The 17,156-nt window shown below is 40.0% G+C and overlaps 1 protein-coding gene across 1 annotated transcript in view; it reads left to right on the top strand.

Moving 5' to 3' along the window:
- LOC112235687 (G protein-activated inward rectifier potassium channel 1-like) overlaps window positions 1-17,156 on the top strand; it is a 31,590-nt gene that overhangs the window by 2,390 nt on the left and 12,044 nt on the right. The window contains exon 2 of the mRNA XM_024404170.2: window positions 581-797. Coding sequence (XP_024259938.2) covers window positions 581-797 — 217 coding nt within the window. The remainder of the gene's footprint in view (window positions 1-580; window positions 798-17,156) is intronic.

Genomic DNA, 17,156 nt, shown 5'->3' on the forward strand with positions numbered 1-17,156 from the left:
GCACTTCTATGCCTCCATATAGCTCAACAATATTTGTGTATTAAAACGTTACAAAATACTTATTTCAGACGATGTAATGCATTTTTCTTATCGTTTAATTACGCACAATTAAATATTAAACACGGTTGGAAAAGATAATGGAATACATCGTTATTAGAATGAAGGTATTATTATAAAGTGTATTATTCCCTGCTGATATAACTTTATTTTTTACTTTCTTTGCAAATGGGCTTACCAATGTGAAGTAAAAGCATAAAGCTATTAATTCCAGACACATTTAGTGGCAATGCTATAATGTTTACATTTTTATGAATCTAAACAATTTGATTAATAAACCCATAGATCCCATTTAAGTTGGAGCGCTATGGTGGTGGTCACTGGGTTAAACAACTTTTGATGTGGCTTGATGTGCCTGATTAGCTATAGCCCTCCTCATTCGATTGACTCACTATGTCTATTTACTGATGATTGATCGCCTTTGATTGCTCACAAATTGTGGATGGCTGTCAGTATGGCTCGCTAGGTCGCAGTAGTTAAACTGTGTCTCTCTTTCAAACTCCATCTATGCACGCTTCCATAGTCTCGTCAGACGCCCGAAGGCGAGTTTCTTCCTCTGGATCAGTTGGAATTGGACGTGGGCTTCAGTACCGGGGCGGACCAGCTCTTCCTGGTCTCACCACTCACAATCTGCCATGTGATCGACACCAAAAGCCCATTCTACGAACTCTCCCAGAGATCCATGCAAACAGAGCAGTTTGAAATTGTGGTCATATTGGAAGGAATAGTGGAAACCACTGGTAAGTTATCACAAATACATCATTGTTCTTTCTTGCAGTATTATAGTAAAGACCATAGGCCTATTTCATGTCTATGCCCTGAGATAAAGTGGTGCGCTGTTTGGCTCAGGCTAGAGTATATGATAGCAAAAATAAATGTGTTAGTATGAGTGTAATAATACAAGGATGAGTGTAAAGTGAATGAGTATAATGTGAAGTTGCAGGGTTTTACTCTAAGTGGCGAATGTTGACCCAGATGGGCTTGTCTAATGACCCCTGGGTGTTAGTGAATGTCATTGTTTGCATGATATTGGTTTTAGGTGACACAGCTGGATAGGTTTATAAATAATATGTTCTGATTTGATTTTATGTATGCAGTGGAAATGGCAAAACAAAAAAAAATGTAATTTGATGTATAGTAAGTCAACATTGACAGTGGTGCTTGGTAAGAAATACAACTAAACAAGAATGCTGGTAAATTGAGTTATTTTAGAAATAATTTACTCTGTTTTGATGATCTCCTAAAACATATTCCAAAAGAGTTGATGTCTAGGGAACATTATTGCTGTTTTAAAATACAAACCTCACACTCTTCTGGAGGGTACACTGTAAATAAAAAATACGGTGATTACAATTGTAAGGCAACCAGCTGCAATAGGATTGTGAGTTTGCTCAACATTTGGGCATATAGCTGAACCAACATGCATTCAATTTGAGAATTTATTGGACCTTGTTTGCTTATTTACCAGACTGCCTTGCATTTCGAGTGAATGGTAGTTACCATCCATTACTGTATTTGTTAGCGACAGAGACATGGTTGTTGTATTCAATTGTTTTCAGTACTGCAGCCTTCACCAAGTGAGTGTTTAAGTGAATATGTTATCTTTAATATTAAACTCTTTATGACAATACATTACATTTATCATAAGGGCTTTTGAGGGCCTATTTACACCCTAACATAATGGTCTCAAACTCCTGGTTTACAGGACACAGCAAATCTGCAAATCAGATTATGCTGGCTTGCAAAGTGCTGTGCAATTCCTATTGGAATCCAGTCAGAGTGAAGATATCCAACAACTGGAACTTTTAATATCCCGAAACCTGCATTTAGAATGACTGAAGATTGATTCAGATCTGTCGTTCTGCCCCTGAACAGGCAGTTAACCCACTGTTCCTAGGCAGTCATTGAAAATAAAATAAATGAATAAATTATTAAGACTTACCTAAATCATATAAACTGGAACAGCCATCTCAGTAACAGGTGCCATAAATCCAACTACTAGATTGGATTAGTTTAGAAAAAAATTATGCCATGTTTGTGTAGGATAATATTAATCAACCAATCAAAGTACATGCACAAACACGGGTATTGAAACAAACAATTCAGAAAATCTACCTGCAAAAGAGCATGCAGAGCATGATGGGGAAGGTTTTGAGTTCTTTTGAGAAAACATGAATTTGTCATTTGCCTCAGCAACCGTTTTCAAATTCAGCTGACTTCGAGCAGAGTTTGTTGAGTAAACAGAATTCAGCACATTCACTCAAATTCTAGTCCTTTTGAAGCCCACTCAACTCTCATAATAATGCTGAATTGGTTGAATGTTTTTTTTTTTTTTTTACAGTGTTGCCTTCCAAAGGCAAACATGAACATGAGCATGCTGAGTGTGATGGGAAAGGTTTTGAGTTGTTTTGAGAGAAAAAAATGAATAATTTTACTCAACAACCGTTTTCAAATTTAGCTCACTTTGAGAAGAGTTTGTTGAGTAAACCAACTTTAAACACATGAGCTCTAATTCATTCACTCAGTCTCACTCTAATTCATTCACTCACAGATTAACTCTGATTAAGCAATTGGTTAAATTGGCTTTTTCTTTTTTTTTCAACAAGAACAGGATTGCCACATGTGATCATGGTGTGTAGGCATTTTCAAACTGTTCCCTTTGAGGGAGTTAATAAAAGGTTTTCAAGGGAGGGCCTTTAAGATTGTGGAGTGACATAACTTTGTAGCAATCATGTCTGACGCAGAACAGACCACTGCAGATTTACTTTAATCATGAAAAAGTAGGTCCTCTACTGTACATACGTGGCAGTAGCAGACTTTACAAGTCATGCCATTAGATATCCACAAAAAAAGTCAAATTGTACATCAAATAGGAAATATTTTCAGTCCTCAGATTTTATTCAGAATCCAAGCTGTTTTCAATATAGTTTTTGTGTGTTGATGAAAAATCTGTAGCAACTGACACAGAACTCGTATAGTATATGAACATTTCATGGGGCTATTTTATTTATGAGGGCTTACATAGGGATGGTATATAGAAAAAAAAGGTGCAGAGAAATGACTATAAGTCTAACCTTACGGGAGCTCCCTTTTAAGATTCATCCTAAGAATTAGACATGTCTACATCTTCTCCCAATGTTTGGATTTATCGGTCAGTCATTATCACAGAAGATTCAAGAATGCAGATAAGATTTCTAAAACTTTCACTTAGGAGGTAAAAAGGTTCACATGCATCATGTGCAACTGGATATACAACAGCAAAATTCGACAGCACATTTGACTATAATTGGATTTGAACATATGTTATATTTTCTCAATGTCAATGTTAAATCTAGCTAGCACTGTAATCTTGACTGTGCCAATACGAACGTACCGTATGTGTGGTATAAGGTTAAAGAACAAGAAAGAGATGACGATGTGAAAACAATATATGTGGTTAAAAATGTATGTACAGTAAAAGTCTAAGCCTCAGACGCTTTCATTTTGGTCCAATGTAACTGTTTCCATGGCAACCGCTCCTTGAGCATTCCAGATTGCAGCACTGCACCTAAACTTAGATTTTATTCCTATGGTATGGGGGGTGAAACGGTTTTCTATCGCGTTCATTTTCTTGGCCCAGCTCTCTCACCCCGGAGTACTTCATTATTAAGCTCATGCTCATATTCACACAATGAGCTTCAAATCGTCGTCCCACCCGTTCATGATATCATCAACTCAAAGTCAGCAGCACAAGACTTCCCATCTGTTAGATTATCAGAGTTTTGAACATAATCACTGCATGCATGAGACTATTATACCGTGCATTTGGAAAGTATTCAGACCCCTTCACTTTTTCCACATTTTGTTATGTTACAGCCTTATAATAAAATTGATTAAATCGTTTTTTTCCCCATCAATCTTCACACAATACACCATAATGACATAGCAAATACAGGTTTTTAGAAATGTTTGCAATTTTTTTACAAATAAAAAACTGAAATCACATTTACATACAGTACCAGTCAAAAGGTGACACCTACTCATTCAAGGGTTTTTATTTATTTTTACTATTTTCTACATTGTAGAATATTAGTGAAGTCATCAATGATAAAATAACACATTTCGAATCATGCAGTAACCATAAGTGTGTTAAACAAATCAAAAATATATTTTAGATTCTTCAAAGTAGCCACCCTTTGCCTTGATGACAGCTTTGCACACTCTTGGCATTCTCTCAACCAGATTCAGGAAGTAATCACCTGGAATGCATTTCCAACAGTCTTGAAGGAGTTCCCACATATGCGGAGGACTTGTTGGCTGCTTTTCCTTCACTCTGCGGTCCAGCTTATCCCAAACCATCTCAATTGGGTTGAAGTCGGGTGATTGTGGAGGCCAGGTCATCTGATGCAGCACTCAAATCAAATCAAAATCAAATCAAATTTTATTTGTCACATACACATGGTTAGCAGATGTTAATGCGAGTGTAGCGAAATGCTTGTGCTTCTAGTTCCGACAATGCAGTAATAACGAACAAGTAATCTAACTAACAATTCCAAAAAAACCTACTGTCTTATACACAGTGTAAGGGGATAAAGAATATGTACATAAGGATATATGAATGAGTGATGGTACAGAGCAGCATAGGCAAGATACAGTAGATGATATCGAGTACAGTATATACATATGAGATGAGTATGTAAACCAAGTGGCATAGTTAAAGTGGCTAGTGATACATGTATTACATAAGGATGCAGTCGATGATATAGAGTACAGTATCTACGTATGCATATGAGATGAATAATGTAGGGTAAGTAACATTATATAAGGTAGCATTGTTTAAAGTCATTTCCCATCAATTCCCATTATTAAAGTGGCTGGAGTAGAGTCAGTGTCATTGACAGTGTGTTGGCAGTAGCCACTCAATGTTAGTGGTGGCTGTTTAACAGTCTGATGGCCTTGAGATAGAAGCTGTTTTTCAGTCTCTCGGTCCCAGCTTTGATGCACCTGTACTGACCTCGCCTTCTGGATGACAGCGGGGTGAACAGGCAGTGGCTCGGGTGGTTGATGTCCTTGATGATCTTTATGGCCTTCCTGTAGCATCGGGTGGTGTAGGTGTCCTGGAGGGCAGGTAGTTTGCCCCCGGTGATGCGTTGTGCAGACCTCACTACCCTCTGGAGAGCCTTACGGTTGAGGGCGGTGCAGTTGCCATACCAGGCGGTGATACAGCCCGCCAGGATGCTCTCGATTGTGCATCTGTAGAAGTTTGTGAGTGCTTTTGGTGACAAGCCGAATTTCTTCAGCCTCCTGAGGTTGAAGAGGCGCTGCTGCGCCTTCCTCACGATGCTGTCGGTGTGAGTGGACCAATTCAGTTTGTCTGTGATGTGTATGCCAAGGAACTTAACTTGCTACCCTCTCCACTCCACTCAGCACTCCATCACTCTCCTTCTTGGTCAAATAGCCCTTATACAGACTGGAGGTGTATTTTGGGTCTTTGTCTTGTTGAAAAATAAATGATAGTCCCACTAAGCGCTAACCAGATGGGATGGTGTATTGCTGGAGAATGCTGTGGTAGCCATGCTGGTTAAGTGTGCCTTCAATTCAAAATAAATCACTGACAGTGTCACCAGCAAAGCACCCCCACACCTTCTCCTCCATGCTTTACGGTGGTAACCACACATGCGGAGATCATCCGTTCACCTACTCTGCGTCTCACAAAGGCACAGAGGTTGGAACCAAAAATCACAAATTTGGACTCATCAGACGAAAGGACAGATTTCCACCAGTCTAATGTCCATTGCTTGTGTTTCCTGCCCCAAGCAAGTATCTTCTTATTGGTGTCCTTTTGTAGTGGTTTCATTGCAGCAATTCGAGCATGAAGGCCTGATTAACGCAGTCAACTCTGAATAGTTGATGTTGAGATGTGTCTGTTATTGGAACTCTGTGAATAATTTATTTGGGCTGCAATTTGAGGCTGGTAACTCAAATGAACTTATCCTCTGCAGCAGAGGTAACTCTGGGTCCTTTCGTGTGGTGGTCCTCATGAGAGCCAGTTTCACAATAGCACTTGATGGTTTTTGCGACTGCGCTTGAAGAAATGTGGTCAGTTCTTTCAATTTTCCATATTGACTGACCTTAAAGTAATGATGGGCTGTCATTTCTCTTTGCTATTTTGTGCTGTTCTTGCCATAATATGGACTTGATCTTTTACCAAATAGGGCTATCTTCTGTATCCCTCTCCTACCTTGTCACAGCACAGCTCTAGGAAGTCTTGTTGGTTCCAAACTTCTTCCATTTAAGAATGATGGAGGCCCCTGTGTTCTTGGGGATCTTCAATGCTGCAGACATTTTTTGGTACTCTTCATCAGATCTGTGCCTCCACACAATCCTCTCTCTTTGCTCTATGGACAATTCCTTCGACCTCATGGCTTGGTTTTTGCACTGACATGCACTGTGAACTGTGGGAACTTATATAGCCAGGTCTGTGGCTTTCCAAATCATGTCTAATCAATTGAATTTACCACAGGTGGACTCCAATCAAGTTGTCGAAACATGTCAAGAATGATGAATAGAAACAGGATGCTGCTGAGCTAAAATTGAGTCTCTTAGCAAAGGGTCTGAATACTTAAAATGTTCATACATTTGAAAAAAAAACTTTTCACTTTGTCATTATGTGATTGTGTGTAGATTGATGAGGGGGAAAAAAATACAAATTAATTTTAGAATAAAGGCTGTAAATAAACAATGTGGAAAAACTAAAAGAGGAGGTCTGAACACTTTCCAAATCCACTGTATGAGAGTATTATAACAACAAAAAACAAAGAGTAAGGCACTTTTAATTTAATTAAAATACATTTATTAGAATGGCATGTTTAATAGAGCAAACATCAAACTCAGACACTTTTCGGCATATCCTCCTGAGTAGAATGATACAATAATTAAAACATTGTGTAAATATTTCAAATTAATATAACAGATATAATTGTTGACTCCAAATGGTTTAGGTTTAGTAAACTGTTCGTTCTATGAATGTCAAGAAAAGTAGACTTGAAAGGATTGAGAAACAGTCTGTACTTGGGTTGCAAAATTCCTCTTACTTTCCCAAAATTCCCTGGTTTTCCCGAAATCCTGGTTGGAGGGTTCCCGGATTTCCTGCTTATTCCATCATAATACCAGAAATCTTCCAAACAGGATTTCTGGAGAAAGTCACCAGATTTTTGCAACTCTAGTCTATACACAGCTATTGAGAGTCATGATCATCAACGTCATGCCAGGGAACACTATACTGAATCACCGAGGTGCAATCAAATTCACTTCACTGTATGTGCAGAAGTGAAATTGCTCAGACTGCAATTGCTTCACCACTCTTCTGTTCGAAATGTTACATGAATTATACATTGTAAATCTAACATGCAATTTTGTACTTTAGGCCAATTCTCTGTCTTAATTTGAGATCAGAAACAATGCCATACTTCATTGATCAGTTCAAGGATAAACAGGCTGTGATGTTCATTTCATGGCAAGCTGGCTTTGAATATGTGATAGACTAGAGGAAGAATTCTGTCAGCAACACAGTTTCTCTCCCTCAGAAGTTGTGTGACACTTGATTACCACAACACTTTGCAGCTCTTCATTTTTAAAAAAAATATGTGAAGCACTTCATTTCAGTTTTGTGTTCACTCATCAATTATGTTTAGAAAAATATTGGCACATCAGCAGGAAATTAGCTTTATGAGTGGACTGCATACACTTAGGTTGGAGTCATTAAAACTCATTTTTCAACCACTCCACAAATTTCTTGTTAACAAACTATAGTTTTGGCAAGTTGGTTAGGACATCTACTTTGTGCATGACACAAGTAATTTTTTCCCCAAAAATTTCCAACAGATTATTTCACTGATAATTCAATGTATCACAATTCCAGTGGGTCAGAAATGTAAATACATTAAGTTGACTGTGCCTTTAAACAGCTTGGAAAATTCCAGAAAATGATGTCATGGCTGTAGAAGCTTCTGATAGGCTTATTGACGTAATTTGAGTCAATTGGAGGTGTACCTGTGGGTGTATTTCAAGCCCTACTTTCAAACTCACTGCCTCTTTGCTTGACATCATGGGAAAATCAAAAGAAATCAGCCAAGACCCCAGAAAAACAATTGTAGACCTCCACAAGTCTGGTTCATCCTTGGGAGTAATTTCCTAACACCTGAAGGTACCACGTTAATCTATACAAACAATAGTATGCAAGTATAACCACCATGGGACCACGCAGCTGTCATACCTCTCAGGAAGGAGAGACACGTTATGTCTCCTAGAGATGAATGTGCTTTGGTGCGAAAAGTGCAAATCAATCCCAGAACAACAGCAAAGGACCTTGTAAAGATGCAGGTACAAAAGTATCTATATCCACAGTAAAATGAGTCCTATAAAATCGACAAAACCTGAAAGGGCGCTCCGCTAGGAAGAAGCCACTGCTCCAAAACCGCCATCAACTGTACATGCTAATGATTGATGGGCTATTGGGAACATGCTGTGGCATTTACATGACGCTAAAGAGGTGTTCGCTAATATTTTCTGAACAAGTCCAGCCGAAAGCTGCAGTGGAACATTTTATTAGACCATTTTAAATGAGCAATTCCACGGGTTGTTGCATGGCAAGCTGACTTTGCATCTAGGCCGCTTTGGAAAAGATTCTTCCGGTTTTGAATATTTTAATACAACATTTTGTGACGTCTTGGCCTGCCCGGCATTTACCAACAAAAACCATCACTCTTGATTTTGTTACAAAAATAGTAAATTCTGGTACAGCTGATTGTAGGTTACACCACAATGATGGGAAAAAAAATCACTGAAAAAGAGAAAGCTTTGCTGTGGCAAGTGAAGCTCTTGAGTTGTACAGCAGTTAGTGCCTCTGGAGGGGAGCTGGAGGAAGTCTTCTGGTCTTTCATTAATGCCTCTCAAATGGCACCCTATTCCCTATGCAGGGCCCATATGGCCCTGGTCAAAAGTCGTGCACTAAATAGGGAATAGGGTGCCGTTTGGGACAGACACAGGCCATAACTAGTTAGTTGTGCATTGATGTGGCTAGTTGTCTTGGCTTCCTCTCTGCCCCCTCCATGGCAAACCCAAGGCTTTTTACAGTTCACTGGTATTGGAGAACAAATTTCATCTTCCTTGTTATTGTGTTTCTGTTATTGTTTCTGCTCTGTGTTCATGCTAAGACGTGTGTGTGTGTGTGTGTGTGTGTGTGTGTGTGGGTGGCATGAGACTTATGAATTGATTTAAAGTGGACTTGATGTTTATTCATATGTATCAGTGAGCATATAAATACAGTTTGTCTGTCTTGTGGACATTTAACATTGGATAAAGAAAGGGTTTCAGAGTTATACGTAGTATCACAGTTTGGCTTATCTTTCCCAAATAATTTGCCCATTGATTCACTCCTCTTATAGATTATAATGCATTTGATATGGAAACCTTGGGAACTGTGTGTTTACCATGTTTCAATGTAAATCATTAGTTATGAGCTTCTTGAATTCTATTGCTGTATTTTCAATGGATTCTCCCATCGTTGGCTTAGTGTTGAATATTGAACAAAAATCCTGCATATTGGACAAGAAGTACGAAAAATGTAAACTTGTAATGCATAACCAAGATCAAGCGTGTATAAATATAGCTTTCCTCATCTGAGATTTGGGATTAGAGGAAGGGATTTGAGGTAGGTGCAGCAGTTTACAGATGAGCTTCAGGGGAGAATAATTAACAATTTATTAACAAGAGAAGTTACTTTTTTTTGGCCTAAAAGCAAACAATTTTGAGACAGTGTCTTTTCAATTCTATTTTAAATTGTTGTAATTAGCTATAAAATATTATACAAACTTCACATACTGTATTATGAATACTATTGCCCATTTGAATATTGAAACTAAAATAAGCAAAATAGGAGTTTATCTTACACAAAGAATAGCAGCAGCATAATCCATTCAGAGGAATTGGTATATATCATGTAGCAGATTAGCCAAGTAGTTGGGAGTTTGCATTGGTCTGTTTTTTTTTTTATCATTCACTGTAGAAATAGAAAAAGGAAACACAACTCTCTGCTTAAACAGGTATAGCAGCACAAGACAAATGAGTCACTCCAGCCTAGGGACTACAGCCTGTGTGTGGTGTCAGGGGTGGCATAGCACAGGTAAACAGTGGCAGAATGGAGCTTGCGATAAGGCACACAGCTGTGAAAGGATAGACAGGCCCCTGGAGAAAGTGACCATAATTCATTCGGGAATAATTACACTCGGAGCGTGTCCCGTGCTGTTCCGCGCTCCTCCATTCAGCCCCGCACTCCAGCACTCTGCAGTTTCAAAGGGGTTAATGTGGGTTCAGCCGAGGACGTCAGCCTTCTGAGCAAGTGAGAGCAGGAGTCTCCAATTAAATCTAATGTGCCCAGGATCAGAGCACGGAAGAGTCACGGCCCTCCCCATGGAGAGGAACCTGTGTCGCCAGGGCGCTCTGATAAGACACATCTTTAATAGCTTCCTGTTCTCCGGTGAGTTAGTGTTCATTCATTTGTTTCATTTAACTTAATTTACGGTGGCTCTTTCACTACATGCCTCACGCATTTCATTGCATTTAGAAATCGCGTTGCACCTTTGTTTTTAATTGCATGTTAATTGTGATTTAGCCACCAAATGCAGTGCTAGAATATTTTTTTCTCAGTTTATACACCACAAACAAATGGTATGGTGCCAAATAAGGGTTATTTGGCTTGTAACGACAGTGGGACCTTTTTTGTTGAAGGTTCTAGAAAGAACTATGCTCATAAGGTTATTAATGGAACCTGTATTGTGGTATAAAGAATCCTTTCCTAAGGTTCCATGAAGAACCATTAAAAGGTTCTACTGTATATAGTCCCAGTAGGAATTCACGTAATAATGAGCCCCATTGTAAAAGAGACATGTTCATTGTAGATTTTTTGTGATACAGAAATAACAAAACATGCCAAAAAGCTGCTGTGTTGTTAAATGTACATGTAGCCAGATCCAAAATCCCCCCCAAAAATCCCCAAAACCCTGTGGCTTCAGGCTATTCCCTGTGGGAGAGTGGGAAATGTGGGGATGCATTGTCCAAGTAGACTACACGTGTGTGTGGAAAACATTTAATCACAGGTAATACATTTCACTTGTGTAGTACAGGCCGTTTGTAACTTCACTCACTACGTGTAGCGCGTTTGTTTGTGTTGTTGGTCTTGTTGGCTAAATTAATGTTCTGGTGGGTAGCTAGCTAGCACTCACTCAGGTGGCTGCTAACATCCTCATGAAAAGGGGCATATTACATTTATATAAGTAGTGAGAATGCTTGAGAGCAGGGCAATGTTAGTCATCTAGACATGTTTTACTTTTCTTAAATGTAGTTTTGTAATTGACTAAAACAAGCATACGAAAAAGGTTAAATTTTTCTGTGAGCCAATGAGGCAATCTAGGTAACTACAGGTTGTTTCCCCCACAGGTGGGCAGGGTCGTGACATTTTATCTAATACTGGGTCTTATAGTACCCAAAAAATGGTTCCACTCTCAACCCTTTTGGGGGCTATTTGGACCCCTTTAAAAAAAAGTTTTTACATTTTTAATTTTACCCCCTTTTCTCCCCAATTTCGTGGTATCCAATTGTTAGTAGTAACTATCATGTCTCATCGCTACAACTCCCGTACGGGCTCTGGAGAGACAAAAGTCGAAAGCCATGCGTCCCCTGAAACACAACCCAACCAAGCCACACTGCTTCTTAACACATATATATATTCATATATATATATATATTCATATATATATACACACACATATACACACACACACACATACACACACACACACACACAGCTCAAAAGAATTAAGGGAACACTAAAATAACACATCCTAGATCTGAATGAATGAAATATGAAATACTCTTATTAAATACTTTTCTTTACATAGTTGAATGTGCTGACAACAAAATCACACAAAAATGATCAATGGAAATCAAATTTATCAACCCATGGCAGTCTGGATTTGGAGTCACACTCAAAATTAAAGTGGAAAACCACACTACAGGCTGATCCAACTTTGATGTAATGTCCTTAAAACAAGTCAAAATGAGGCTCAGTAGTGTGTGTGGCCTCCACGTGCCTGTATGACCTCCCTACAACGCCTGGGCATGCTCCTGATGAGGGGGCGGATGGTCTCCTGAGGGATCTCCTCCCAGACCTGGACTAAAACATCCGCCAACTCCTGGACAGTCTGTTGGTGGATGGAGCGAGACATGATGTCCCAGATGTGCTCAATTGGATTCAGGTCTGGGGAACGGGCGGGCCAGTCCATAGCATCAATGTCTTCCTCTTGCAGGAACTGCTGACACACTCCAGCCACATGAGGTCTAGCATTGTCTTGCATTAGGAGGAACCCAGGGCCAACCGCACCAGCATATGGTCTCACAAGGAGTCTGAGGATCTCATCTCGGTACCTAATGGCAGTCAGGCTACCTCTGGTGAGCACATGGAGGGCTGTGCGGCCCCCCAAAGAAATGCCACCCCACACCATGACTGACCCACCGCCAAACCGGTCATGCTGGAGGATGTTGCAGGCAGCAGAACGTTCTCCATGGCGTCGCCAGACTGTCACGTGCTCAGTGTGAACCTGCTTTCATCTGTGAAACATCAGCCAGGAAGCATAGGAACTGAGAAGTGGTCTGGTCACCACCTGCAGAACCACTCCTTTATTGGGGGGTGTCTTGCTAATTGCCTATCATTTCCACCTGTTGTCTATTCCATTTGCACAACAGCATGTGACATTTATTGTCAATCAGTGTTGCTTCCTAAGTGGACAGTTTGATTTCACAGAAGTGTGATTGACTTGAGTTACATTGTGTTGTTTAAGTGTTCCCTTTATTTTTTTGAGCAGTATATATTTAAAAAACTTTTTTTTAAAGAATAGAAAACAAAGTGATAACTGGCTCAGGCCACTGTGTACTGTGCATTAGTTTGGTCCGCTAGAAAGTGATATATATATATATATTCTTGTTTAATAGCCATATTCTATTGTTAAAATGTATTATTGTGTTTATTAAGAAGTTGAATCAGGTGTGCTAACTGGAACAGCTGGGGGTCCCTGAGGAGAGAACTGACAGCTACTGACTTAGTCAACTGTTCTCAATTGACACAAGGCCATGTATGAGTCTTTCACAAGACACGGTCACTGGCCATAATCATATATACAATGTGATAGCCTGACACAACAGATTAGATAAACTGGCATGAAACTCCCACTCAGGGTTGCACAAAATAGCTGGGAGCAAACCACACCCCAAAATATTATAATGGCCCACCACCCCTAGATTTTAATTATTACGAGTTTTTGGAACTGCAAAGAAACACTGAAGGGCTCAAAGGGATCTTTGGGTCAGTATGGTTTCACATAGAACCATCACCCTTCCCAAACAGCCATTGAGGAACTATTTTTTGTTAGTGTGTAATGTAGCACATGCACTCTGTAGTGTACATGTCTCATCTTGGATTTTTTTTGTTCAGCTCAGTTCAGATACTTACTGTAATAGACTAAATCTAGATCGTGTTGAATTCCTCATGCACATGACCAGTTTGCATTAAGAGACTCCCACCGGGTGACAGCTTGCTTTGTCTAAAGTCCCACTGTGATAGAAAGTGTTGATTCAGACAATCAATCAAGTTTATTTATAATGCTCTTTTTTACATCAGCCGATGTCACAAAGTGCTGTACAGAAACCCAGCCTAAAATCCCAAACCTCAAGCAATGCAGATGTAGAAGCACGGTGGCTAGGAAAAACTCCCTAGAAAGGCAGGAACCTAGGAAGAAACCTAGAGAGGAAACATGCTCTGAGGGGTGGCCAGTCCTCTTCTGGCTGTGCCAGGTTGATGTACATGGCCAAGATGTTCATAGATGACCAGCAGGGTCAAATAATAATAATCACAGTGGCCAGTCAGAGACAGCAAGAGCGGTTCGTTGTTCCAGTGCCTTTCCGATCACCTTCACACCCTTGGGCCAGACTACACTCAAAATCATGGTCTCAACCTTCAGTAGGTCCTGAGTCTGCGTCTCTCACATGGATAGGCAGACCATTGCAAAAAAAAAATAGCTCTATAGGAGAAAACCATGCCTCCAGCTGTTTGCTTAGAAATTCGTGGGACAATTAGGAGGCCTGCGTCTTGTGATCGTAGGGTACGTGTAGGTATGTACGGCAGGACCAAATCGGAGAGATAGGTAGGAGCAAGCACATGTAATGCTTTGTAGGTTAGCAGTAAAACATTGAAATCAGCCCTAGCCTTTACAGGAAGCCAGTGTCGAGAGGCTAGCACTGAAGCACTGGAGACAACACACTAGAGCGCTTTACATTTCCTGACTATATAGTAATTTCACCAGGGATGAACTCCACATAATGGACATTTTGTTGAACAAGCTATGACATGGAGTATTCATTATCCCCTTCAGATGAACTGTGTTTGCTTCCCAAGGGAAAACAAGGTAATTGTCTCTTTGGGGATTTGTCAGGTCTCAGTTGAACTGTAATAAATCATGGGATGGAGGAAGGGGTGTGGCGGTGGGCTGAACTCATTTGGTGACGCCACTACATCTAAAGTAACGGGTAATGGCCAGGCCATGATGTGTAGAACAGAGTCGTCATCACGCTACTTAGAGTTGGAAATAATTGTATCTTTGTCTCCAAGGACTTGCATGTGTTTTGGACTTAATATGCAAGTCTAATACGAATGTATTGTGTATAGTAGTATTGCAAATGTTACTGGATATAGTGCCTATATAAAGTGTCACTTAGACTGTTGATAGGGGTATCATGTTGCCACTTTCGCAATCCAGAACTAAATGGAACCAGAAAAGGATCTTGGTTATATTAAATAATCACTAAGGAAGGATGGGTAGCCTAGAGCTTGGTCAAAACTGACTGAAGATTGGGGCTCCTCATTAACTGTCTGTTATCACAAAGTAATAAAGGTTGTGCTCTGCTTTTATTTATTTTTTGGCCACTGTGCAGTATTGATCGCTAGCGTCCGAGTGTCCCTGAAGTCCACGTTAATCGATCTCGGTCTAAAACACACACAGCCACATTTACATTTTGTTCTTTGGGAGACGATCTTTGGGGGATGTCTGCTTTCTATTTCTGTCTTATTGACATGCTGTGGGGTACTGGACCTCACTCAACCCACAGTAAGAAAACACAAGCATAACGGAATATGCAATATCCCTTTTCCAAGGCTCCCGGCTAGGGTTAAAAAGAGGGAAGTGGGTTACTGAGATCTACCGCCCAAACCCACTCCCTTGTCCATTGTGTTATCCTGCTTCTCTTTGTAGCAGCTTTTTGCCAATCCTCCCCATCTCCTATTCCTCACCAACACACTTTTTCCCTTGATAATGTCAGTCCCCCCCCTGCTTGTGGTCTTGCTGTTGTGTACAGCCTTATGTTCCTGCGCCTGGTCTATCACCTCACCCTGTGTAGAGGCTTGGCAGGCAATGGCAATCTCCTCTCTCTCACACACACACAGCCCCTGCTCTGCTCTGCTGTTTACCTCCACACTGATGTTATTGCCTGAGCATTTTGGCTCCCTCAACACCCATCCCCCATAGCAGTACATTTCAACACCATTTTATTCTCAGCCAGTGAATTTCCTTCTCTGTGGTTTTCTTCTTGCACACATTTTGCCTGCCGCATGTTGAAAGCTGAACGCTCGAGATGCAACCTTAATGAATTGATTAAATACTAAAAAACAGTATTACAACAGATTTAGATTCATCTATGAAGAATGAAAGGAGAAAGCACGCCCCTAAAAGCTAGAGGTTTCTCTTTTCCTCAGCATACAGTGTATTTTGATGGTGGTCACCATAGAAACAGATTTTGTCTAAGAGATCGGAACTGTTCCCGTAATAGATGTATCAGTTTCATAATTTGATTTTGTTTTTCCATCCTCTAATAGTCACAACGTGTTGTGTCCTTTCAGGCATTGTGTTGAAAAAAGGTGACCATTCAGTTGTTAGGAACCCAAAGTACTGTACTCGGCAGAGTATTGTTACGGTATGTCCTGTGAATTCAACTGTTCCTTCTCCATTAAAAGCCAGGTAGCAGATAATGGGCCCTATCAGATATGCATGTAGTTGGTGCTGTATATTATTGAAAATACATGGGTTCTAATTATTTGTTAGTAAACAATTTATGCTCCCCGCAAATAAAAACCACAAAGACTGATGGAAAGGCCCCGAACATGGTAAGCTGGTGCCTAACGAAAATGACTGACAGACAATATTGATTCTAAATGTTATTTGTGTAATGACAATGAATTGTGAAATAGAAAATTAACTGCAATTTGCTAAAACTATTGTGATTGTGCATTAATTATAGTTAACCTTCAAATGGTACAGCTAACATAAGCTAGCTTTTATCTATCGTGATCGCTGGCAAATGAAATAGAAACAGACAATTATAGCTAAAGTACACAGGACAATAATATAAACACACCATGTAAAGTGTTTGGTTCATGAGCTGTAATAAAAAAATCCCAGAAATGTTCCATATGCACAAAAAGCTGGTTTCTCTCAAATTTTGGGCACAAATTTGTTTACTTCCCTGTTAATGAGCATTTATCCTTTGCCAAGATAATTCCTCCACCTGACAGATGTGGCATATTAAGAAGCTGATTAAACAGCATGTTCATTACACAGGTGCACCTTGTGCTGGGAACAATAGAAGGCCACTTTAAATGTGCAGTTGTGTCACACAACACCATGCCACAGATGTCTCAAGTTTTTAGGGAGAAAAATAAAAACGGAAGATAGAGGCGTACCTGCGCTATTTAGCCATCTGCGTCTCCGAACACCTGGGTGTAAACGGAAGATGGGTGCCACGAACGTGTTGTCACTGAAATAAATACTGTCTGCTGCAACTGTGTTAAAACAGTGTACAGTTAGTGTTTGTGATATGAAAGTAGAGGGCTTTTTATTTCTTAAACTGTGTCGCAATTGAGAATGGATTCAAGTTTAGATGGAGTACTTGGCTGTTTTGGCTGCCAGAGCCAATTCGCCTCTAAACAAAACATGTAAGGTCCTTGGACTATACGGAGT

The sequence above is a fragment of the Oncorhynchus tshawytscha genome, linkage group LG03 (assembly GCF_018296145.1).
Source record: "Oncorhynchus tshawytscha isolate Ot180627B linkage group LG03, Otsh_v2.0, whole genome shotgun sequence".
Taxonomy (NCBI): domain Eukaryota; kingdom Metazoa; phylum Chordata; class Actinopteri; order Salmoniformes; family Salmonidae; genus Oncorhynchus; species Oncorhynchus tshawytscha.